This window comes from Trichomycterus rosablanca, chromosome 4 (assembly GCF_030014385.1).
Source record: "Trichomycterus rosablanca isolate fTriRos1 chromosome 4, fTriRos1.hap1, whole genome shotgun sequence".
NCBI classification, from domain to species: Eukaryota; Metazoa; Chordata; class Actinopteri; order Siluriformes; family Trichomycteridae; genus Trichomycterus; species Trichomycterus rosablanca.
Genome location: NC_085991.1, coordinates 12787442 through 12814423, shown reverse-complemented (window position 1 = coordinate 12814423; position 26982 = coordinate 12787442). Strand labels below are relative to the sequence as shown.

General features: G+C 37.6%; 1 protein-coding gene, 3 non-coding genes and 1 gene segment (V, D, J or C); 2 read left to right on the top strand and 3 right to left on the bottom strand.

Moving 5' to 3' along the window:
- On the top strand, nt 1-1069 carry LOC134311408 (uncharacterized). 2 transcript variants are annotated; one of them, XM_062993048.1, is made up of 3 exons: nt 1-510; nt 589-744; nt 838-1069. In XM_062993048.1, exons 1-3 carry the CDS (start codon nt 240-242, stop codon nt 1059-1061), a joined length of 651 nt encoding a protein of 216 aa, XP_062849118.1. In that variant the 5' UTR covers nt 1-239; the 3' UTR covers nt 1062-1069. The 2 variants fall into 2 exon arrangements, with proteins under 2 accessions (XP_062849118.1, XP_062849117.1); XM_062993047.1 differs by having other exon boundaries at nt 586-744.
- Nucleotides 1070-1631: 562 nt separating this feature from the next.
- Nucleotides 1632-6639, top strand: LOC134311822 (T cell receptor alpha variable 14/delta variable 4-like). The segment is given in 4 exon segments: nt 1632-1635; nt 2791-2804; nt 4689-4857; nt 6284-6639. Coding segments are annotated over 4 exon segments (543 nt in total).
- On the bottom strand, nt 1644-1715 carry trnap-ugg (transfer RNA proline (anticodon UGG)). Its single transcript has one exon. It is a non-coding gene; the product is annotated as a tRNA-Pro (tRNA).
- Nucleotides 2322-2393, bottom strand: trnap-cgg (transfer RNA proline (anticodon CGG)). The gene has a single exon. It is a non-coding gene; the product is annotated as a tRNA-Pro (tRNA).
- A 20250-nt stretch (nt 6640-26889) lies between the features above and the next one.
- Nucleotides 26890-26961, bottom strand: trnap-agg (transfer RNA proline (anticodon AGG)). The gene has a single exon. It is a non-coding gene; the product is annotated as a tRNA-Pro (tRNA).
- Nucleotides 26962-26982: the final 21 nt, after the last annotated feature.

Here is a 26982-nt window from a genome sequence, read left to right as displayed (position 1 = left end):
CTGGTGCTGCTTCACTTTGAGACGGAGCATCAAAGCAGCAGCAGCTAAAATGTTCTGGTTTAAGAAGTTGTGGTGTTGTAGCGCCCCGGCCGACGAGGATGAGGAGCCACACAGACCCAAACCTGAAAAGAAGGAGAAGAAGAAGAAGAAATGGTGGCGGAGACTCAAAAAGAAGGCGAGGCAGGAGGACACAAATGTGGAGGAACAACAGGTAAATAGGAAACAAAGAGAACGCAGGGATGAGTACCCAGTTTCTGCAGGACCAAGGGCAGGAACCAGAGGTACAGGTGGTACAGATGGAAGAGAAGAACCAGGTGGAGCCGAGCATGGAGGAGAATCAGATGATGCTAAACGAGGAGAACGCAGGGATGAGTACACAGGTTCTACCCGACCAAGGGCAGGAATCAGAGGTACAGATGGTACAGATGAACCAGGTGGAGCCGAGCATGGAGGAGAAGAACATGGAGAAGAAGCCAGAAGAGCAGAACCCGGTTATAGAAGGGATTGAAGGTACATCTTGAAGTGGGGTTTGAGCTGTGTGGTGTTTAATCCATCATGGTGCTGAATCAGGTTTCATTTCTCCAGCAGATCCACTTCAGGCTGTTCTGGAAAAGATCTTCAGGTCCTCTGATGAAGTGGTGCAGCAGCAGAACGTTCAGGACGAGCACGTTCTGATTGCTCCCACATTTATAAGCCAACTTGAAGAGTGTGAAAAACTGATGGAGACCACAATGGAGAATCAAGGTGGATTATTTTCAGATTTAGATCTTTATTCTAGTGAGCAGGTGAAGGCTGGAGTGTTCCTGTAACGTGTGTGTGTGTGTGTGTGTTGTATAGGCATGTTGGACCCCGCCGGCGCCCCTGTGTCCCCCCTCTACATGCTGAAGATAAATAGAACGAGCCGCTGGACCGTGCGCCCTGTAATGGTGCTGCCATCCTCACAATACGTCTCATCGGCTCTGCTGTGTTCTGCACTGCTGTGGCGTCCTTCAGAACGTCCTCGCTCCACAGGGATCGTCCAGAAACTTTTCCGTCATCAAAATAAAAATAAAGTTCATTAAAAAATAAACTGCTGGATTTAGTTCTGGTGCTTATTAAAGGTGAATTGAGGAATGTTTACTGGCTCCTGGGATCATAAACAAGGTGAAAACATCTAAAGAACATGGAGGAACCAAACTGAACTGCCATCTTCAGATGTTCTTCTGCAATTTTCTCAGACATTTAAATCCCTAATTATTGTTTAATATTCTTGTTATAATTTTCACACTTTTACACACAGAACATTTAGCTGCATTTTTGGTTTCACTTACGTTCGAGCTGTTGTTCACGTGACACATCTCGTTTTACGGCCTGTCGTCCAATGTGTCTACAACTGGAAGATGTGGATGTCAATCAAATGCGATAGACCAATTAGAATTGACGCAGAGTTGAGATTTCCTGTTAAAGTTCTGTCACGTTTGTAGATTAATAAACCCTGCTGGATTTTGAAGAGGATGTCTGTGGCTAAACGGGAAACTGTGTGGTTTGGCATCCATGTGGAAAGCTGTTCAAGTTTTGTCATTTAATCGCCCCATTTTATTTCCATTTGCACAGTGGGATTAGAACCTGAAGAGGCAGTTGATGAATTAAACATGGGTAAACAAGGGCTCGTCCGGGATTTGAACCCTGGACCTCTCGCACCCAAAGTGAGAATCATACCCCTAGACCAACGAGCCAGCCAGGACTCACGCTTCTGTGGCTAAGCGTCAAAACCATGTCGACAGGTTGCACTGGGAAGTGTATTCATGACAAAACAAATTTCAGTGCAGAGCTTCATTAAAGAATTTCTAACAGTTTAAGCATGAGGTGTCATTAAAGACTCGCTTTGTCACATTAAAAGACTTGGAAGCATTTGACAGAAGCTGTGTGCAGTCCCACTGACTTTATGCTTCACACTGTTTACGTTATGTATCATGTTTATCCACCCAAACTGTGCAATACAAACGTTGTGACGCTGTCTTTAATCGGTTAGTTATACAAGAGATTTTGCAACATTTACATTACCATGATATTTTATCTTGTCGTTTTGACTTCATTCTCCTTGCTGTTTGGATTTCGTAACATTTTCAATGCTTTGAATTTGCCCAAAGTTTCTAAAATCTGTAGAAGAAAAAAAAACTTGAAGCTGACTGGAAGAATTGTTATGAAAGGTATTTACATCCACATAAGCTCACCAACTTCAACCAGTGTATCAGCATGTGTCATTTTTGTTTGATCATTAGATTTTAACGGGACACTTGATAAGTTTTTTGTATAGTTCAACAAAGCATTTAACTTAATGAGGGCTCATCCAGGATTTGAACCCAGGACCTCTCGCACCCGAAGCGAGAATCATACCCCTAGACCAACGAGCCAGCAGGACCAACAGACTTTGTGTTACTTTGATCTGTGTGACTGACCTTCAAAACTATGTTGTCTGGTTGAGCTGGTGTGGTCGGTGCTTGCATTACAAAACTATCAAAACCTCCAGTATCAGTACATAGACTGGTTATAACCTCTTTTTTAAGAGTTACAACATGAAAAATATTTAAATTAATTAATTAAAAATGACCATGACAATCAGTTGCTAGTAGGAATTTCTTGAAGCTTTTGACAGAAGCTGTCTGTTTTTTGTTTGTTTTGTATTTAATGCTTTGTTGCATTGTAACATTATCTCAGATTTAACGTCTATCAAATTTACGTGAATATTAAAATAACCGAATTGATCAGTTGTAGAACAGCTAAAAACTGTTTTTTTTTTTCTGCACACAGATGTAGGAAGGAAAGTAAACACATGATGACAGACTCCATCTACATTTTACTAAACACTGTAACAGAGCTGCACTGTTGGAAAGAGAAGCTGAAGAAAGGAATTGATTCAAACATGTATAAGAATGATAACAGGCTTTAAGCTGCACTAGTCTGCAGTTCAGTCATGGCATTGCTTGGTTTTGTTTGCCTTCTTTCAGTCATTTTAGATGAGAAATAATATTATATCTAATGTATTGTTAATAATCTACTGTTTTTTGTTTTTAATTAAATTAACATTTATTTTCCTTTTTTTAAAGTTTATACAGTGGGGCCAAAAAGTATTTAGTCAGCCACTGATTGTGCAAGTTCTCCTACTTAGAAAGATGAGAGAGGTCTGTAATTTTCATCATAGGTACACTTCAACTATGAGAGACAAAATGAGAAAAACAAATCCAGGAAATCACATTGTAGGATTTTTAAAGAATTTATTTGTAAATTATGGTGGAAAATAAGTATTTGGTCACCCACAAACAAGCAAGATTTCTGGCTCTCACAGACCTGTAACTTCTTCTTTAAGAAGCTCTTCTGTCCTCCACTCGTTACCTGTATTAATGGCACCTGTTTGACCTTGTTATCTGTATAAAAGACACCAGTCCACAGCCTCAAACAGTCAGATTCCAAACTCAACCATGGCCAAGACCAAAGAGCTGTCGAAGGACACCAGGAAGAAAATTGTAGACCTGCACCAGGCTGGGAAGAGTGAATCTACAATAGGCAAGCAGGTTGGTGTGAATAAATCCACTGTGGGAGCAACTGTAAGAAAATGGAAGACATACAAGACCATTGATAATCTCCCTTGGGGTCAAGATCTCATCCCGTGGGGTCAAAATTATAATGAGAACGGTGAGCAAAAATCCCAGAACTACACGGAGGGACCTGATGAATGACCTGCAGAGAGCTGGGAACAAAGTAACAAAGGCTACCATCAGTAACACACTACGCCGAGAGGGACTCAAATCCTGCAGTGCCAAGCGTGTCCCCCTGCTTAAGCCAGTACATGTCCAAACCCGTCTGAAGTTTGCCAGAGAGCATATGGATGATCCAGAGGAGGATTGGGAGAATATCATGTGGTCAGATGAAACCAAAATGGAACTTTTTGGTAAAAACTCAACTCGTCGTGTTTGGAGGAAGAAGAATGCTGAGTTGCATCCCAAGAACACCATACCTACTGTGAAGCATGGGGGTGGAAACATCATGCTTTGGGGCTGTTTTTCTGCAAAGGGGACAGGACAACTGATCCGTGTTAAGGGAAGAATGAACGGGGCCATGTATCGTGAGATTTTAAGCCAAAACCTCCTTCCATCAGTGAGAGCATTGAAGATGGAACGTGGCTGGGTCTTCCAGCATGACAATGATCCCAAACACACCGAAGGAGTGGCTCCGTAAAAAGCATTTCAAGGTCCTGGAGTGGCCTAGCCAGTCTCCAGACCTCAACCCCATAGAAAATTTGTGGAGGGAGTTGAAAGTCCGTGTTGCCCAGCGACAGCCCCAAAACATCACTGCTCTTGAGGAGATCTGCATGGAGGAATGGGCCAAAATACCAGCTACAGTGTGTGCAAACCTGGTGAAGACTTACAGGAAACATTTGACCTCTGTCATTGCCAACAAAGGTCATGTTACAAAGTATTGAGTTAAACTTTTGTTATTGACCAAATACTTATTTTCCACCATAATTTACAAATAAATTCTTTAAAAATCCTACAATGTGATTTCCTGGATTTTTTTTTCTCATTTTGTCTCTCATAGTTGAAGTGTACCTATTATGAAAATTACAGACCTCTCTCATCTTTCTAAGTAGGAGAACTTGCACAATCAGTGGCTGACTAAATACTTTTTGGCCCCACTGTACCTCTGCACAGACTATTACACCAGTTTCTACCACTGAAAATGTCTTGGAGGGAAACTCTGTTACTTTATCCTGTAATTACAGTGGATCTGGAAGAGATGAGCTGCAGTGGTATCGTCAGTACTCCACATTCAGACCAGAGTTCATTATTCTGGTTGCTGAATATAATAAAGAAGCTGCAGGTTTTCTGCAAAGATAAATGAAGCTAAAAATCGAGTGGATCTGAACATCTCCTCTGCTGCAGTATCAGATTCTGCTCTCTACTACTGTGCTCTGCGGCCCACAGTGACAGGAAATCATAACATACTGTACAAAAACCAAACACCTACATTACATGTACAATATTCTGAATAAAACTTGATATCATAATATTATATTAATGTGATATAGATTGTACACTTATTAGAGATTTATTTTATAGTTCTATATATAATGTTAACCATAATATAACCTTATTCTGTGCTTACAGAGCACTGTAATAATATCATATTTTTAGATATTAAATTGTATCTGTTATTAATTAATGAGTAATTATGAATAATTTTTTAGTCCTACATTAGGTTTTGTGTTTTTTCTTATTGGTGTAGTTGTATGTCTGTTGTCTGAACAAAATGAATGTTAATTATGTATTTTTAATGCTAACTGCATAATTATAAGGCAGGAACATGTAGCACATGGACCCTCTTTAATGTATGCATTTATTCATTTTAAGAATTAATTTATGTGGTTCAGCCTCCCAAAAGCCCTGGGCAGAAAAAAAAAAAGTGTAATCCAATCTAATACTGTTGCTTAATGTAAATAACACTTAATGTAAATAACACTTAATGTAAATAACACTCACTCTTGATGACATCATTAACATGTGCTACTGATCTACAACTCATCCGCAACAGCCATTCAGACATTAAAACACACTGATCTACTTAAACTTTTATCATTTTAAAAAATCATCTACTGCTGCCACATCTAAAAACACTGTTTAAACACAATAAAAATCACTTTATAAATTATAAAGTCTGCTTCACAAATATTAAGAGGCATGAATGCACCTAGTCATGTACAAATATGATGTAAGTCACTATTTATTTATTGTAAATAACACAATTATGTGAAATAATAGTAGCATGACAGTCATTTGTCAAGAGTCAACATACTTGTTCCTGCATTAGGTTGTGATGTAAATACAGCTAAAAAATTATAAAGTGCAGCATTTGCATTTAAAACACTAATGATTAATTACATTGGTTTCCAAAAGTTCGTGGCATGGATTACTTAAGATGTTGGAAACAGATGCATCTAGATGCATGACATATGAAGGCAGGGTTAACATAAATGCACATGGATTGGGGGTGGGGTGGGGTTATGTTCTTTCATACAGTATAGACAATTTTTAGTATGCCAGATGTGAATCTGATACTCAGCACAATGATGTTAGTCCTTCTCTTCGTTTTACTCATTACTGATGAAAATGGTAAGTGTTATATAATAAGTATCATATTTCAGTGAGTTTGTATTAAATCCACCATAACAAGCATAATAGCAATTTTTACCTAAATGTTTTTAATTCAGAATGAAATAAATGTTCTATATTGTTAACATGTTTTATAGCAGAAGCTGCTGAGAGTATTACAGCAGATAAACCCAGCTTATTATCAAATGAAGGCAACAACATCACACTATCCTGCACATATGAATCATCAGTTAATAGACTCCACTGGTATCGACAAAAACCTGGATCAACACCAGAGTTTCTTCTGCTGATTTATGAGGGTTTTGTCACCAAGGCTTCATCACCTGACCCAAGAATGTCCATCAAAACTAAAGAGAACAAGAAGGTAGAACTGGAGATCGACTCTGCTGCAGTATCTGACTCTGCTCTGTACTATTGCGCTCTGAAGCCCACAGTAGCAGGAAATTCAGCTATACTGTACAAAAACCTTCTCTCAGAGGAGGAGGAGCTATAAGCATGCTTAAAATTTTTTTTTTTTCATTTGCTTTCTCAGTTCTTAGCCTATGATCTCATATAACTATAAAGCTTAAGCACAATCTTTCTACTGTTAATTTGAAATTAGATCCAAGCAAAAATATTAAATAGGCAGGTATAGAATAGAACTTTTTTTCTCAATTAACATAAGATAAATCTAAATCAAAGCAATATTTGGTGTGATTACTCTTTTCCAAAACAGCATCAATTCTTCTCTATACACTTGCACAGAGTCAGGGATTTTGTAGGATTATAGTCTGGTGTATGATTAACCAATTATACCAAACAGGTGATAATGCCCTTGTGAAAAGAGTATACTTAAGTATACTAGTTTTTAATATACTACAGTGCACTAAAGTGTATTATTGTCACACTAATGATTAATACACTTAAAGTGTGCTAAAACTGAACCACTATGTTTGTACTTAATATACCATAGTTTGGTTGTACAAAAATACAAAAGTTCAACTTTAATTGTGTTTAATGAACTAAACTGGGGCGGAACGGTGGCTCGGTGGGTAGCACTGTCACCTCACAGCAAGAAGGTCCTGGGTTCGATCCAGGCAGAAGGTCCGGGTCCTTTCTGCGCAGAGTTTGCATGTTCTCCCCGTGTCTGTGTGTGTTTCCTCCAGGAGCTTCGGTTTCCTACCATAGTCCAAAAACATGAAGTCAGGTTAATTGAAGACACTGAATTGTCCTATAGGTGAAAGGGTGTGTGGATGTGTTACTGTGTGCCTTGCGCCCATTGAAAAGCTGGGATAGGCTCCAGCACCCTCTCTCGACCCTGATTGGATAAGCGGTTAAGAAAGTGAGTGAGTGAGTAAGTGAGTGTACTAAATTGAGACTATTTTAAGTATATTTAATTAAACGTAAGTTTACTACAGCATGTGTATCTACCTCCATGTTTAACATACACTTAAAGTGAAATTAAAGCACATTTAATCAGTATTCTAAGTGCATTTTAAATATAGACTTTAAATATATTTACTTTAGAGTAAAATATACTTCTACTTCATGTCTTTCTAGACCTGATTCTTTGTCAAGCATAGCAATATATTTATAAGCCAAGCACTGATCTCTGTTTTTCAATTTTTGCATGAAGGCACCATCAACCAACCAGCAGGGGTCGCTATTACATTAGTTTTAAGAAATTGTTCTATATTTGTTGTTCTCTCTCATAATTTAGCTAATTTTTAATGAACTGTCTTATGCTGCTCTCTTTGTTTTTATCTTAATTATTCTTGATGTTGATGTACTATTTTGATTTTGTACTATGATTTGTATGGTGTATGTACGTATTTGTTTTGATTATTTGTCTTATGTAAAGCGTCTTTGAGTATCTTGAAAAGCGCTATATAAATAAAATGTGTTATTATTATTATTATTATTAGTTTTGAGGAGCCAGTAGCAGACATGAGATTTGAACGCATGAGTTAGACATGTCAGTTCTTATGTGTTAACATGTTGTTGAAGTGAATGTTTTTACATGTTTTTTTTTATCTGCTTTAATTGGTAAGTGAAATTGATTTGTCATAATAAAGGTTTGTTAAATAAACTGTTTAGCATTATTTTGAGCTCTAGTCACTTAAAAATACACTTGAAATGTATATTTTAACTTGTTCATTCATCAGATTCTTATCAGAAAAAAAGTTGCAGAGCTCATTAGGTGAAACACAGGATAACACCTAATTAGTTTGATTTTTAAAAACATTTATCTAATGCAGTTTACACAGGTTACTATTTGAACTATGTAAGTACATGTGTAAATGAGTATTTATGTAGTGAATTGTTTGCAAGTATAATTACTGCATCATGCGAAATCCATTAATTCCATGCAAAGTAAAAATACATAACAGTATTTAAAAAGTACCTGAATATGTTCTTGTATTTGATTAATTTAAGAAGAGCTTCAGTTACTTTTCATATCTAACATGAAATTAACATTTCATCTGAAATTTTATTAAAGTTATCTGATTGACTTTGACTGTCATGGTTGTTGGTGCTGGATGGGGGGATTTAAGCATGTTAGAAACTGTCTAACAAACACGACTGTCTAGATACAAAAAAAGTTATTGTAGAAGCTCTACAGGCAGAAACAGATTGGCATAAATGATCAGTTAGCAATGTGTTTATTTTTGCACACACAGATGTATGGAGGGAAAATAAACACATAATGGCAAACTTCATCTACCTTTTGCCTAACACAGTGGCAAAGCTGTACTGTTTGGGGAATAGAAGAAAGGAAATGGTTCAGACAAACATAAGAATGATAGCAGTCTTTTGGCTGAGTGATTCTGCAGCACAAATATGGAATTACTTGGATTTGTTTGCCTTTTTTCATTCATCCATTAAGTGGGAAATAACATTTAATGTGCATTAAATACCATTTCATATATGATGATGATATTCTGGTCTTCAAATAAGAGGACACTTGGCAGGGTGGCAGCATGGGCCAGATGGACACCTGCACTGGGTTGAAAGTTTGGTTTTGGGGGAGGGGGTGCTGGCAAAGTAATTTCATGTTTTCGTTGGCACCATGGCAATGTGTATAAAGTAGGGTTTTAGCTATTTGATAAATGCATCAATAACCATGAAACCATGTTACTGAAAAAAAATTACTAAAAAACTTTTAACAAGACAACTAACAAATGCATTTATGGTCAGATAATCTCATTACTTTTGTGCTGATGTTAATACCAGAGGAGGTACTGAGTCAGCAAAGCGTTGGGGTACGTAAATATATTATATATTTATATAACAGACCAGCAAAACCAAAGCGTAGTGTTTATTTCAGCATTTAACAGAACGATACAGATTAAAATCAGCAGCAGTGTATGACAAAAATTACTGTAAACAACAAACCAGAGAAAAAGCATCAGTGCACATAAAAACTACTACAGTATCTGTGACTTGTGAATGAAGGAGTAAGTAGGTAAGCAAGTAAAAAATATACCTGGTCTATAAGGTGCCGCAGATCTTAAAATGATGATAAAATGCATCAGGACCTGTTACTTAATTAGAGGAACAATTGAGAAAATATAATTTGTTGACAAATGAATGGCTTCCATTTGCAGTATATATAACAGGTAGTTAGACAAATAGAATATTTTATCTATGTGAAGTGAAAACAGTGTATTTGATTAAAATATTAAATATGGCTGTGACTGATTAATGTAAAGCCTCACTTTCGTTCCCCACTCAAATCAACTGAAAATAGGAGGAGTTTGTATAGAACTGTAAAGAAGCACAATCACCCCGTCCTTCCTTCACTTCTCTCAATACAAACATGATGTTCCTGTGTTCTCTTCTTCTCTTCTCAGCTATACAATGTAAGTACATCTCATTATTTTTATGCAGTCACAGTACACAATGTGTTTTACTTTTACTGTATTTATTTATTACATCACATAAAGCATATTTATCTGATTTGCAGGGAAGAGTTTGGCACAGTCAATAAAACCACTGAATGAGGTATTAAATGCAGCAGTGGGTCACAGCATTGTTCTCTCTTGTGAATATAAGAGTGCTGATTATCTGCAGTGGTATCGTCAGTATCCTGGATCTACACCAGAGTTTATTGTTTCTATCTTTAAAAGTGAGACCTTTAAATAATCTAACATTCCTGGTTTAGCAGCTACAATTAATGGATCAGAAAACCTTGTGAATCTGAAGATCTCCTCTGCTGCAGTATCAGATTCTGCTCTGTACTACTGTGCCGTGAAGCCCACAGTAACAGGAAACTTCACTACGCTGTACAAAAACCAGTGTATACAGATCACAGACTGAGTATCACATGCTTTAGCTTCTGAGCTTTAGGTTCACCTACCCTGTAGTCCTTTATTTGGCCATGTTATAAGCTAAACCAACAACATAAATAAATGTTGTGGGTATACAATTACTGATTACTGTAAAAGACTCACTAAGAAGATGCAAGTTCTTACAAAGATTTAATTGCAGTTGGTACTGCAAAGGGTGACACAACCAGTTACAGGGTGACAGGTTTTGAATTGAAGTCTTATCTTTAATAAATTGAATAAATGCATTTTGTGCCATGTTGTCTTTCGCTTACATAAAAATAGTGGGATCTGAGACATTAAAATGTGACAAATTAGCAAAAATATCAGGGGAAAGAAATCTGTACAAGATTATTATTAGAATTCTCCAGATAGCCAATCATGTTGCAGCTGTATGCATTGTACAGACATTGGTCAACAGCTACAGTTAATGACTTTGTCTCTGGCATGATTGTTGGTGTTGAATGGGCTACTTTAAGAACAGCTGCAATCAAAATTGTTTAACCCCCAATGCAAATTTGATTTATTAGCACCATTTGTAAACTTTCAGTTGTCTGCGATAAACCAATCAAAATTAAACAAACAATTAAGTAGCTCAATATAACATCAACACAAAATGCTACTGCTGTCTCAGAATTATTTAACCCCCTGAATACAATCCCTCACAAGAGCACATTTACAAATCAGATATTGTCTCCATAATAATCTCTGCTTCCCTCTTCATAAAGGGGTGCGCATCATCCACAATGGGCATAAGATAGTAAAGGTTTACATGATTTTGTGCAGTTTGAATAAGCTAATCAGCTCAGGCCCTGTGTGGTATAGTCTGTTAGCCCCAAACTACTGGAGTTTGTTTCTGAATATTATACATTTACATTTTCAGCATTTAGCAGACGCTTTTATCCAAAGCGACTTACACAATGAGCTGAACACGATGAGCAATTGAGGGTTAAGGGCCTTGCTCAGGGACCCAACAGTGGCAACTTGGTGGTGGCGGGGCTTGAACCGGCAACCTTCTGTTTACTAGTCCAGTACCTTAACCACTGAGCTACCACTGGCCCACATTATAAATGTGAGAACTTGCAAACCAATACAAACCACAAGAAGTAGTGATGTGTTTTCTACATGTGAAAAGAGAATTATTCACACAACAACGCTGTTTACAAAATTATACACAAGATGGCAGAATCATCTACATACAAAACACTGAAACAGCTGCACAGTTTAAACAGGAAGTCAAGTTAAATGGTTAGAATGCAGAAGAAATGATTGCAGGCTGAGCAAAGTCATACTGCACTTCAACCATGACACTGTTTGCTCATCTTTGCCTTTTTCATATTCTGTTAGGTAAGAAATAACTTTAACTTGTGGTAAAAATGTGTTGTTGTTTCTTTTTTTGTAATTTTTACACTATACTTCAAAGAAAGCAAGATTAAACTGATACTACTGTGCTCTGCAGCCCACAGTGACAGAAAATCATTCTATACTGTACAAAAACCAAACACCTCAATTAAATGTTTTTTTTTGTTGTTGCATGAAAGGGAAATTGTTTTAATTTTATCAGGTTTAAAGTTGAACCTGAATGGCATTACTGGTGCACATATAGTTCTTTATTATTTCTCTAGTTCTGTTTTATAATACAGTACAGGCTAGTTCTCTATTAATGACTCAACCTAAAATTAAATAACAAAAAATATATCTGGGGATGTCCTATTCTTTAATCTGAGTTTGTTAGTATTGCTTAGATTATGGTATATTACAGTTTTTCTGAATTGATAAAACACTAAATCCTATTCTTAAAACACATCTGTCAACTGCCTCTTTTCACAAAACCTTAAACAATTTTCACCAGTGTCCAATCAGTGATTAGGGTTGAACTTGTTTGGTAAACAGGATAAAAAATCAGTTCAAATTCATGTGGCATTTCTGCTATATTGTGACTTTAGCAATAGAGGGCAACAATAGAAGAGGAAGATTACGGCATGTCAGAGGTGGTGGGCGAGGAGAAAGACGAGAGTGACCAAGAACAAGTGCAGTCATATCAAATGAAATTAGAGCAACAACTATAGATCATGTTTTGGTCCATGGCATGACTATGAGGGAAGCAGGACAACATGTGCAACCAAATTTGAGTAGATTCTCTGTGGCATAGTCAGGACGTTCAGAGAAGAAAACAGGTACAGTAATGTGTTTTTGGGACCTGAAAGTTACAGTGCAGTACAACTATACAGGAGGATAGCTCAGTACATTGATGTAGCAAGTATTACAGTATGTATACCTCTAATATTGTAAAATGACCTCTATTTGTAGAATTGAAAGACAGCCACATGAGGGTGGAAGGTCACGTCTGTTCTCAGAACAACAGGAGACTCATACTCCAGTCAATGGATGCAGCATGCAAGAAGCTCGGAAATGCTAAAAGTCTCCAGCATTATTTTGGTAAAGAATAAATAATATAAAATGATGTGTGTACAGTGTTGCTGCAGCACCTGCACTTCCTGTGTGTGACTTCCTAGAGACTTGTTTCCTCATGTGATGAGTTCAGCACTATTATACAGAGTCCTCACAAAGCTGTGATCAGAAATGGCTCCACTATGTAACTTACTGCGCATTGTGAGATACACAGCACTGATTCTCACTGTAGCATCAGGTAATTTATAATCATTTTAATCAACACCCATGTTATTAAAATGTGTTTAATTTCTTTACAATTTAAGTATTATTTAAAAACATTTTTTTTTCTTTTAACAGGTGGTTTTGCAGGTAGAATTTGGCCAATAAATTCTGACATTGTTGCTAAAGAAACAGAAACTGTTACTCTTCAATGTTCATATGAGTCAAGCAGCAGCAACACTTGGCTTTACTGGTACAAACAAAGTCCTAACAGCGCACCTCAGTATTTACAGCGCAAACAAGAATCAGGTTCTACTGTATTTACTATCAGCAATGTAAAGCTGACAGATTCTGCTCTCTATCACTGTGCACTAAGAGAAGCAGCCCAGTGATACAAAGCTATTGAGATGCTGTACAAAAACTCTCTTATATGAAGTTACAAGATCAAAGTTATTTTCACACCTTATCAGTTAACCACACACACACACACACACACACACACAGAGAGAGAGGGTGTTTAGGTATAAACACTGACAGGTGAAGTTAATAACACTGATTATCTCTTCATCACAGCACCTGTTAGTAGGTGGGATATATGTATTAGGCAGCAAATGAACATTTTATACTTAAAGTTGATGTGTTAGAAGCAGGGAAAATGGTCAAGTGTAAGGATTTAAGCGCGATTGACAAATCGAGCAGCTGTGGGATGTTCTGGACAAACAAGTCCGATCGATGGAGGCCCCACCTCACAACTTACAGGAGTTAAAGGATCTGCTGCCAACATCTTGGTGCCAGATACCCCAGCACACCTTCAGGGGTCTAGTGGAGTCCATGCCTCGACGGGTCAGGGCTGTTTTGGCAGCAAAAGGGGGACCAACACAATATTAGGATGGTGGTCATACCCGATTAGTGTAGTATCAAGAATAAACTGTAAACATTGTGTCACTTCTGAGTTGTTTATTCTGGAATTTTTATGGTTGTGTTTTATGGCAGTGGAATCTCATGAGTTAAGGCACTGGACTAGTAATTAGAAGGTTGCTGGTTCAATCTCCACCACCAAGGTGCCACTGCTGCCATGAGCAAGGCACCTAAACCTCAATTGCTTGCAGTGTAAGAAAGTGTGAGAAAGTTTAGAGGATGGAATATTCTGTGTATTGTGATGTTCAGCTTTTCATAAGTGTAATGACATGTGGAAGCTTCTCAGTAGCCTGGTCATCTTGTTCCCTATTTGGCTAAAGCGCTGGACAGGGTGTGATGGGTCAGTAATGATTTACTCCAGCAGTGTGGGCAACTTAACACTAATGTTCTTCTCTGCAGACCCTGATAATGTTCTGCAGTCTGTGAGTGTCGCGCTTGGTGGCTGAGCTGTACCACACTGTAATGGACATGGTGATGACATTGACTTTATGATGGCAGTTTATTTTATTATTATATTATTATAGCTCCTGGGGCAGCTTAAACTTTCTTAGCTGATGCAAGATTCAGTAACAAGTGTAAGTCACTTCAGATAAAAGCATCTTCTAAATGGCATAAACATAAAATGCCACCTTTCACTGATTGGTCTACAATTTCACCCAAGTAATAAGTTGAGCGTTAACTGAACAAACTGTAACTTTTGGACCCAGCGATCCAATAAATCATTTCTTCAGCTGCACATGCACAAACATATAAATCCCATAGCAAGTCAAATACCCAATTACATGATTTGAATAATCAAGTTACTGGCCAGAAATCCAGGTATCTTAATCAGATTGTTCATCAGATAAATATTATTAAGGCGGACAAGCATCTACAACCCCAAATCAGAAAAAGTTGGGACAGCATGAAAAATGCAAATAATTATAAAAAAAAAAAAAAAACAGGGTTTCTACTTTGACTTTTACACTGCCTGGCCAAAAAAAAAGGTCACCACCTGGATTTAACTAAGCAAATAGGTAAGAGCCTCCCATTGGATAATTACTGCATGGGTGATTATGTTTCAGCTTGCAACAAGTTATTTAACCCTAACTGATGCAGTGAGTAGCTTCTCATTTGTTAAACAACCATGTGGAAAGACACATCCTGTGGTCGTGGAAAAGATGTTAATCTGTTTCAGAAGGTGCCACAGCGAATGCGTGCCGTAATCAAAGCTAAAAGCGGTCCAACGAAATATTAGAGTGTGTGACCTTTTTTTTGGCCAGGCAGTGTATAACAAACAATAGTAATGACCTGTGTAATAGTATAGCATTTTGCATTTAATGCAAAATTAATGCAAAACTTGCTAACTATTTATTTATTTATTTATTCTGACAGTGTTGCAGCAGAGATCGAAAACCCGAGAAAGAAGACACAAACAGTGTAGTCTAAACAGGAAGTGATAGCTGTGATGAAACATTTTAAGCCTCATATAACCAAAGGAAAACTGGCCACCTTGGCAGAATGTCAGCAGTGCAAGGATGCTGAGGAGCCTGTGTTAGCAAGCTGAACTGTACAAAATATAAGAGATTTGGTTAGAAATAGAGGGGTCACATTTAAAAGAAAAACCCAGTCGAACTAAAGAATGTTTTTTGGAGAGATGCCAGAGTGCAGTTTTGTTTCCATTATGTATTTTTTTATTTTTTTATTTAGGAGTCTAAGAAAAGAGAGAGTTTTTTTTTCCCAGCAGCCTAGTAGCTGTTTTGAAGATCCTTTTAGTTTTAAGGATATTATTAATATTGTTAAACTGAAGTTGTAGTTCAGTACTACAGTATATACATTGTGTCTTGAGATTTGGACCTGTTCTGCTTAATCATGCATGTCTTGACAATGCACCAAGCAGTCAGGTTTGTGTTTGTGTATAGTCATGAACCAGTAAAGCATTGCTTTCCTTCTAATACATTTCTGTCCATGTTTGTGTATTGTTAAATCAGTGTCCTAGTAAAAACTAAAGTATTTGAGTTCTGCATTAAAAAAAAAAAAAAAAAAAAAAAAAAAAGATGTTTCCAGCATCTCTTTAAAGCAAAGGGAAAGGTGGGTCCCTCTAAACCATGTTATAACTGGTTTGCAGGTAGAGGCCTGATAGGACATAAAAACCCGTAAGTGTGTGTGTGTGTGTGTGTGTGTGTGTGTGTGTGTGTGTGTGTGTGAACTAATTTGTGTCATGTTCAGGAAATAAATGGTGAAGATCTCCAGTTCTGACCAGGTGTGGTTGGTTATTGTGTCCTCAGCTGTCCGACCTGTTGACGTCTGCTACATTAGCAACATCTGGTGAACCAGTAATGGGTGTAAAAGGCCCATCCCCTCTAATGGAACTTAAGAATTTTAATATTATCACAGGTTTCGTTCCTGAGTACCAACACATGGTCTGCTTAGGAACCACTAGACAGCTTGCATCTCTCTGGCTAGACAGTAAGCACCATGAGAAAGACTGGTGGTACTTGGGCACAAAAACCAGATTTATAGACAAGCAACTGCTTGCCATTAAATCACCAGTAGAGGTCACAAGGGCACCAAGGTCAATATTGAAAAGCAAGTGAATGGAGGTCATTTTTGCTCTGTTATGCAATGCCTGTCTTGAACAACATTTTGAGATATAATAAATATTGGAATCATCTATTTTTATTAGTGTTTGCACTGCACATTCTTCTCAAGGATGCCATCAAAGTGAGTCAAGTAGATATGGAGATATGTTTTAAGTTTGTTTAACTTAAAAAAATTATATGGTGCTGCTAATGTTTCTTTTAATGTTCATTTGTTGATGCACCTGACAGAAAGTGTGCAGAACTGGGGACCACTGTGGACAACATCAACATTTCCATTTAAATCATTTAATTTCTTCTTTCTTCTCTTCTTAGGTTTTTAATGGAACAACCCATGTGTTTGGAATTATTTTGAGCTCTAGTAACTTGAAAATACACTTGAAATGTATATTTTAACTCGTTCATTCATCAGATTCTTATCATAATTAGGGTCATGGGGGTGCTAAAGATTAACCCAGAGCCAATTAGGTGAAACGCAGGGAGACACATAATTAGTTTTATTTTTAAAAGCATTTATTAAATGAAGTTTGTACAGGTTACTATTTAAACTCCACAAGTACACTGAATGAATATTATGTAGTGAATTGTTTGCAGGTATAATTACAGCATCATGTGAAATCCATTAATTCCATGAGAAGTAAAAATACATAACATAGTATTAAAACAGTACCTGAATATGTTCTTTAATTTGATTAATTTAAGAAGCGCTTCAGTTACTTTTCATATCCAACATTTAAATAACATTCCAGATAAAATGTTAATTTCGTTATCTGATTGACTTTGATTCTGGCAAGGTTGTTGGTGCTGGATGGGCTGAATAAAGCATGTCAGAAACTGTCTAACAAACACGACTGTCTAGAGTTTACATACAAAGATTTAAAAAAAAGATCTTGTAGAGTCTCTACAGTCAGAAACAACCTGGCATTGTTTATTTTTGCACATAGATGTAGGGAGGGGAAGTAAACACATGATGGCAGACTCCATCTACCTTTTGCCAAACACAGTGACAAAGCTGTACTGTTGGGGAAGGAGAGGAAATGGTTCAGACAAACATAATAATGAAAGCAGTCTTTGGGCTGTGTGATTCTGCAGCTCAAATATGGCATTACTTAGATTTGTTTGCCTTTTTTCATTGTTCCATTGGATGTGAAATAACACTCAATGTGCATTAAATACCAATTCATATAGGTTGATTATATTTTGGTTTTCAAATAAGAGGACACTTGGCAGGATGGCAGCATGGGCCAGATGGACACCTGCACTGGGTTGAAAGTTTGGGGGAGGGGGGATTGGCAAAGTAATTTCATGTAATTGGTGGCACCATAGCAATGTGTATAAAGCAGGGTGAGTAAGTGAGCGAGTAAAAAATAAACCTGCTCTGTAAGGTTCCTCAGAACTAAAACTGATGAGCAAATGCATCAGGACCTGTTACTTAATTAGAGCAACAATTGAGAAAATGCAATTTGTTGACTCCCATTTGCAGCATATACAACAGGTAATTAGATATAATGTTTTTTTTTTTATCTATGTGAAGTGAATACATATTCAGTATGGCTGTGAGTGATTACTGTAAAGCTCTGCTTTCGTTCCCCACTCATATCAACTAAATATAGGAGGAGTTTGTATAGAACTGTAAAGAAGCAGAATCACCCCGTCCTTCCTTCAATTCTCACAATACAAACATGATGTTCCTGTGTTCTCTTCTTCTCTTCTCAACTATACAATGCAAGTACATTATTTTTTACGTCACAGTACACAATGTGTTTTCCTTTTACTGTATGACTATTTATTTATTACATCACTTAAAACATATTTATCTGATTTGCAGGGAAGAGTTTGGCACAGTCAATAAAACCACTGAATGATGTATTAAATGCAGCAGTGGGTCACAGCATTGTTCTCTCTTGTAAATATCAGAGTGCAAATAATCTGCAGTGGTATCGTCAGTATCCTGGATCTACACCAGAGTTTATAGTTTCTATCCTCAAAAGTGAAACCTTCAAACCATCTAACATTCCTGGTTTATCAGCTACAGTTGATGGAACAAAAAACCTTGTGAATCTGGAGATCAACTTTGCTGCAGTATCAGATTCTGCTCTGTACTACTGTGCCATGCAGCCCACAGTAACAGGAAACTCCTCTACACTGTACAAAAACCAGTGTATACAGATCACAGACTGAGTATCACATGGTTTAGTTTTTTAGATTCATGACAGACTTATAAAGTCATGTTATTCATATTAAACACACAGATGTTTTTACTGACAAACTTTGTAGCATAAAGTATAAAAATAATAAAATTCTGCATCAAAAAAGGGGACACACTTTATACATTTTATACACTTTATTACACATTATAATCATTTGGAAACTGAAAATACTAATTGTTGCAGTTTTGTAAATGAAATTTTTGCCCATTCTTGCTTGATATAAAAGCTTCATCTGGAATAAAAGCAGGTCAGTTAAACACAAGCACTCACAGTCTACAAACCTTCACTGTTGTAGCACATGCAGAACGAGGCCTGGGATTGTCTTGCTAAAATAACTATGAACCTGCTGGTAAATTATGTCACCATGATGGCAGCACACGTCTCTCTACAATCTCAATATACACCTCAGTGAAGAATGTGAAGAAAGATGTGAAGTAATGATGGAGGGGTAAATTTCATGTACATGGACAGAGTCTGACAGCTTTAGAGCCAAAAAGGCACAAATGTATTGAATAATGACATTATCAAGTACAAATAATTTATCTTACATGTTTTATCTGCAATATAGACTGTTTTTGGAGGTCTTTGGAAACCAACATGGACTCTTTTACTCCAGCTTCAATAAACCAGATCAGATTTTGAAGCTAAACATTTGGGATGGTGACTGTAAACAACATTTGCCACATGAATACAATGTTGGTAACGGGATTTCAGACCTGCATTCCCACTTACACTCACTGAAACTTTTAATAAAACAATGTAAAAAGCACCATATTTTTTGTTTTGCAGCTTTATAACTTTTAAACTTGTGTTATAGCTCGGGGTGCTGAGAAATTGAGAAAATCAGCTTTTCAGAGAGTCTAAAACGCTTATCATTAAAAAAAATGTGACTTAATGTATTAAAAGAACAACATAGAAACACTAAACCTCTCTTAATTATTACTGCTCATCAATTCTCTTCACTAATGGCAGTAGTTGGGCAGCTGTAGCCTAGCAAGTAAGGTACTGGACTAGTAATCAAAAGGTCACTGGTTCAAGCCCCACTACTGCCAGGTTGCCATTGTTGGACCCTTGAGCAAGGCCCTTAACTCTCGATTGCTTAGACAGTATACTGTCACAGCACTGTAAGTCGTTTCGGATCAAAGCGTAAATGTAATGAAACTCCTCGCTTGTTTTAGTACAATAAGTCACATTAAGCTTTGTGCGCCGCCACACTTCATAGAAATGAACTGCACAGCCAGTGCAAAAGTGCTCATGTGAATGCACACTTACTGACCTCGCTAAGGAATACAGTATTCCAAGATCAAGCATCTCCACAATTAATTTTTATTGTATTTTTATATTGATTTTTAACTGTTTTGCAATTGTATTGCAGTGTTTTTATATTATATTTGTGTTATTTGTAGTGTATGTGTCAAAAACAACCCCATTATTTTACATTAAACTAAAATATTTGCAGTTCTACGGGACCATGGAACATATTAACATGTTTCCCATACATCCTTATGGGGAAAAAATACCTTGAAACTCAACGCCTTTTAAACTCAATGCCACTCCCAGAACAAACTGATATTGAGTTTCAAGGTACCACTGTACTATCTTGGTACCAGATACCACAGGAGATCTTTAGATGTCTTGTGGAGTTCATGACTCGACTGGTAAGAGCTGTTTTGACATTTTAGGTGAAGCCACAGTCCTCACTAGCTCATTTTAATTTAGCTCACTAATCAAAAATAAGTAGCTCAAATAAGTGGCTGACATAAACTCTATGTGTAAATACACTTTTCATACACTATTTTTGCACAATTAATAGGTGTCACACAGCTGTCAGTCATAAGACTTTATAAATAAATATACAAAACGCAGAGCTTATAAAGCAGTTCTGCAGACAGAAAGAAGTAAATAACTGCATAAATGATCAGTTGTACAAATGCACACAGATGTAGAGAGAGAAAGTAAACACATGATGGCTCCATGACTCCATCTACATTTTACTAAACACTGTAACTGCTGTATTGTTAGGAAGGGAGGTTACTGAGAGGAAACGGTTCATGTATTACAGCAGGCTATGAGCTTTATGGTTCTGTAGTTCAGCCATGTCACTGCTTGGAGTTGTTTTCCTTCTGTCCATTGTTACAGGTAAGAAATAACATCACATTTACCATGTTTTAAAGATCTATTTGTTTATACATATTTGTCAGCAGAACATTACTTAATCAATTTAAACTTTAAAATATGAATTAAAGTGTTTCTTTAAATAGTATCTGATGGTTTGATCTGATCTTTACAAGGTTTCTTCTCACATTACTGGTCTGGATAAACAAAGATGTCCACAATACTTCTCTTTCTCTTTCTTAACAGGTTTTATCTCCACACAGACAATTAAACCAGTTTATACCACTGAAAATGGCATGGAAGGAAACTATGTCACTTTATCCTGCAATTACAGTGGAGATATTGGAAATAATTACCTGCTGTGGTATCGTCAGTTCTCCACATTCAGACCAGAGTTCATCATACTGGTTGAGGAATATAACAAAGAAGCTGCAGTTTCTGGGTTTTCTGCAAAAATAAATGAAGCTAAAAATCGAGTGGATCTGAAGATCTGCTCTGCTGCAGTATCAGATTCTGCTCTCTACTACTGTGCTCTGCGGTCCACAGTGACAGGAAATCATTCTATACTGTACAAAAACAAGCCTAGTTAGATGATTCAGTTCCTTTAAAATTCTTCTCATGATTACATGAATAAATTACATAATTCTTACTGGTATAAGTAGGCACAGAAATATACAGTGGATATACACTGATCAGCCATAACATTAAAACCACCTCCTTGTTTCTACACTCACTGTCCATTTTATCAGCTCCACTTACCATATAGAAGCACTTTGTAGTTCCACAATTACTGACTGTAGTCCATCTGTTTCTTTTCATGCTTTGTTAGCCCCCTTTCATGCTGTTCTTCAATGGTCAGGACCCCCACAGGACCACCACAGAGTAGGCATTATTTGGGTGGTGGATCATTCTCAGCACTGCAGTGACACTGACATGGTGGTGGTGTGTTAGTGTGTGTTGTGCTGGTATGAGTGAATAAGACACAGCATTGCCGATGGAGTTTTTAAATACCGTGTCCACTCACTGTCCACTCTATTAGACACTCCTACCTAGTTGTTTCATCTTGGAGATGTAAAGTCAGAGATGATCTTCTAGACCTTCATCAGAGGTCATAAGGACGCTGCCCACAGGGCACTGCTGGCTGGATGTTTTTGGTTGGTGGACTATTCTCAGTCCAGCAGTGACAGTGAGTTGTTTAAAAACTCCATCAGCATTGCTGTTTCTTATCCACTCATACCAGCACAACACACACTAACACACCATCACCATGTCAGTGTCACTGCAGTGCTGAAAATCATCCACTAAATAATACCTACTCTGTAGTGGTCCTGAGGGGGTCCTGACCATTGAAGAACAGGGTAAAAGGGGGCTAACAAAGCATTTAGAGAAATAGATGGACTACAGTCAATAATTATAGAAGTGCTTCTATATGGTAAGTGGAGCTGATAAAATGAACAGTGAGTGTAGAAACAAGGAGGTGGTTTTAATGTTATAAAACATTTACACACTAGTGGTGTGCATTACTGCAAAATGTGGTATCGATTCGATACCATATAAATACAGGGCCAGTATTGCTGATACCGATACTGTTTAATAATTAAGGTAGATGCATCATCAAATTGCTAAATGTGAATGAACTCTCATGATCTTTAAGTGTTTTTGTGATTTTTCCTTTGGTTTATTAATTAGTTAAAATCCAAGACTGAATTTATGCAAAATTTATAAGTAAATAAAAAATATTTATCATCATATATCATATAATAATTATCATAATAATAGTTTTTGTTCAGAAACAATAGAACAGTAACAAAACTATTTTTCCTCATACATTGTCATGTCTGGATTATTTCTTAAATAAATAAAGTGCACAAAAGTATCACTCGAGAACAAATTAAAATACATTCTTTTTTTCAGGTACAAAAATTAAATAAAGTATAAATAACTAAACAATCCCCAAAGCCTTGAGTTCAAAGAAATATTCCCATAAGTCCCCCTGTGGGCCCTGTCCCCCTGTGCAGAACAGAGGTTTTGGTTCAGGAACAGTATCATGTTCACATTTTTTGCTTTTACTGCACATCACCTGTGACTTAGTAACTGTCCTGCCTTTGAAAAAATCCTCTCGGCTGGCACTGATGTTGCAACCGCTCCCGGATGTTTCTTGGCAAGTTTGCTCAGAGAGGGGAATGTTTTTGGGGTGCATTGTTTTTCCACCAAAGTAGTGGATCCTGATCCCGAGGAATTGGCCTCTCTTCTGAGTACCTGCGCATTTCAGTTAGGGCATCAGTCCCAGTTGTCCGATGCTGCTGAGATGCAAGGACTTGAGAGTCAAATTCTGTCCATATCCCACCAGGTGGGGATGCAGCAAAGTGTTTGAGCTTAATGCAGATGATGAAGATGCTGAGGTCTGACTCACTGACTGCATTTCAGTGACAAGTCAAGCTTTTACAGGCTCAACATTCGCAGAGTCACAGAATCCCAGGTTTATTAGTCTAATGTCCAGGTAGGTGCTGACAGTAAGACCATAAAACGTCTCAATAGCCCCGAAACGACATGGCATTCTAGGTATACTGTGTAATTTTGATGTGTAGCACAATGGAGTGAATGGCAGCATGTTCGGTCCAGTCTTGGATTTCTGCTAGCTTGCATCAGCCCTTCAGACCAAATACAGTATTTGCTAATGACATCTGTATTTCTATGCACCTGAAAGCAAATCAGATCTTAGGAGAAAGTCAGTAGATCATGGACTTTAAAGAACTATACTTGATTCATGGGTGCGGCTGCTTAAGTGCTACCATGTATGGTGATACTGCAGAAGCCATGCATAGGTGCTTTGTTTACGCTTGATGAGATATTAAACTGATGCTGGCAGGATGTTGTGATGTGACACAAGAAAAGAGGCTTTGTCCAAAATTAACAAACTAAAGTGTATATTAGTATCTTATTTTGGAAATTACAAGGGAAGCCATTGTCTGTCTACATTACAATTAGAAATACAGCTGTTACCAGGTGCAAAAAAATTCATGCTTTTACCACCTCTCCTTTTAATTACAGCAACACCTTATTTTCCAGAAGTTTGAGGGAGGGATGGATGGATGGATGGATGGATGGATGGATGGATGGCTGGCTGGCTGGATGGATGGATGGATGGATGGATGGATGGATGGATGGATGGATGGATGGATGGATGGATAGATAGATAGATAGATAGATAGATAGATAGATAGATAGATAGATAGATAGATAGATAGATAGATAGATAGATAGATAGATAGATAGAGAAAACTGAGTCAGGAAGGGCATCTAGTTTAAAAACTGTGCATCAAATATGCAGATGAGAAGTCAGATTTACATACTTGGTCGAGGCCCCTGTTAAATTATGGCTACTTGTACTGCAGGGTACCGGTAGAACTATGCTACTGTTAGACCAATGATGAAACAGAGGAAGAAGAAGAATTACTGATGAGTCCATGTTTACCATGGTCTTTCAGCCTCTCATTCATAAACTACTGCTTGAATCTCTAACATTTCTTTACAGTACTTGTAACTTCACTGTTATTATTGTTATACTAAGATTTCTGAATCTCACAGTCTAGTGTCGGTCTCAGAGGAGGTTTGGTTGTGAGCTTGGTTACTATCAAGATTTCAGGTTTGTGCAGTTAGAATCTTGCAACAAATGTATAACCTAAACAAAAAGAGAGAGTTTAATATACACTAATATTTAAATACTGACTAATAACAGGGCACATAAACTTCATACATAAAATTCTCCACCAGTGTTTTGGTAAAGAATAAATAGTTTAAAATGACTAAAGTTATAAAGTTGCAGCAACACCTGCACTTCCTGTGTGTGACTTCCTAGAAACTTGATTCCTCATGTGATGAGTTCAGCACTATTATACAGAGTCCTCACAAAGCTGTGATCAGAAATGGCTCCACTGTGTTACTTACTGCACATTGGGAGATACACAGCACTGATTCTCACTGTAGCATCAGGTAATTCATTACCATTCTAATTAATGCCATGTTATTAAAAATTAAGATTCTAGTTTAGTTTTCTTACAACATTTTTGTCTTTATAACAGGTGGTTTTGCCGCTGTAATTGGTCCAACAGACAAAGATTCTAACATTGTTTCAAAGGAAACAGAAACTGTTACTCTAAAATGTTCATATGAATCAAGCAGCAGCTACATTCAGCTTTACTGGTACAAACAAAATCCTAACAGTGCACCACAGTTTTTACTGTATAAAGGTGCAAAAACCTACAGTGGGTATCAGAGCACTCCTGATGACCCTCGATTAAAAACAGAAACAACTGGGGACTCCACCATACTGACCATCAACAATCTAAAGCTGTCAGATTCTGCTCTCTATCACTGTGCTTTTACTGAAGAAGCCCAGTGATACAAAGCTATTGAGATGCTGTACAAAAACTCACATATTTGAAGTTCCTCAAAGCTCAGAAGATCAAAGTTATTTATTCTTACACCTTGTTATCAGTTAACAGCATTCACTCACATAAAAACCACATGCACACAGACAAGATTTTTATTGTTTCTCTCTCTCTCTCTGTAGAAGTGCATACTGGGAGCAAGTGAGCGGAGTGGCAATGGCAGCAGGTGCAGGTGATTTTAGTTTCTTCACGTGGCGTCAAACAGTTAAGGTGGCGTCAGAAGTTGTTGGACATGACTGTGTTATATCTGGGTCTAGAATGAACAGCACGATTGTTGTTTTCCTAAGTACAAAAGAAAAACAAACTAGTAAAGAACGGTGTAGTTATAAGTGGCTCACATGTTAGTGTTCTTCCCCTTCTTAGGCCGGCAAAAAGAATCACCATATCAAACGTACCGCCGTTCATTAAAGACGAACAGCTGATAGAAGTTTTATCCAGATATGGAAAAATGGTTTCCCCAATGAAAAAGATCTTGATTGGGAGCAAATCTCCACTTTTAAAACATGTAGTTTCATTTACATGTGGTGTGTACATGGTTCTTAATGATAATAATACAGATTTGAACCTGTCCTTTAGTTTCCATATGGATTATACAGTAGTACAGTAGCTACTACTGACACAATTAAATGTGTTGCGTGTGGCAGACCTGGGCATCTTATTAGAGCATGCCCAATAAAAAATAGAGTCAAGTCAAGAGTCAAGTCAGGAGAGTCTTTATTGTAATTTCAGCTATATACAAGTACATATTGAAACGAAACAACGTTCCTCCAGGACCAGGGTGCAACATAGAACAAAAGTGCAAGACAGTACAGTACACAGTGCAGATAGACAACAGTACAATAAATACAAAAAGACGTTTCTAATCTAAAGAGACAAGTGTTGGAGTAAATGGTACGTGAGGTTGAAAAGCATATTCTGATATGCAGTTAGCAGCATAGGGTTTTTATAGTGTTGTGTAGGCATGTCCATTCCCCCGGTCTACATGCTGAAGCTGAAGAGAACGAGCCGCTGGACCGTGCGCCCTGTACTGGTGCTGCCGTCCTCACAATACGTCTCATCGGCTCTGCTGTGTTCTGCGGCGAGGATTCGTTCAGTCGGCTTTCAGTGAGAGAAGAATCTCTGATTTTAAAGCAGTAGCATCCATCTCCGGGGTGTCTGAGAAAGACATGGACGATTGAGTGGAGAGCCGGAGGAACTTGCAGCCGAGGCTGCACAAGGCCTAGTACTTGGAGGTCTGGTGTATTTATATTTATGCAGATTCGCTGCCATTGACTAATACAGTATATACACCACCAGTGAACTTCAGCAGCAATGAGGTCTGGAATGACATGAGTTACGTTGACATGAGATTTTCCTTGTCGTGTTGACTTCATACTCTGCACTGTTTGACTTTCCTTCACAATGACAGTGCTTTACATTTAAAGCTGTTCAAATTTTGCCATTTAATCACCCCGTTTCATTTCCATTTGCACACTGGGATTAGAACCTGAAGAGGCAGTTGATGAATTAACGATGTTTACAGAACTATGAAATAGGATGTGGATAAACAAGGGCTCGTCCAGGATTTGAACCCGGGACCTCTCGCACCCTAAGCGAGAATCATACCCCTAGACCAATGAGCCAGCCAGAACAGACACCAGGGC

Bases quoted from the DNA above. Each gene is read 5' to 3' on its own strand.
- LOC134311408 (XM_062993047.1), top strand. From the start codon at position 240: ATGAGTACCCAGTTTCTGCAGGACCAAGGGCAGGAACCAGAGGTACAG. The intron at 511-585 runs GTACATCTTGAA...TCATTTCTCCAG, and splicing joins GGTTATAGAAGGGATTGAAG to CAGATCCACTTCAGGCTGTT. The intron at 745-837 runs GTGGATTATTTT...TGTGTTGTATAG, and splicing joins GACCACAATGGAGAATCAAG to GCATGTTGGACCCCGCCGGC.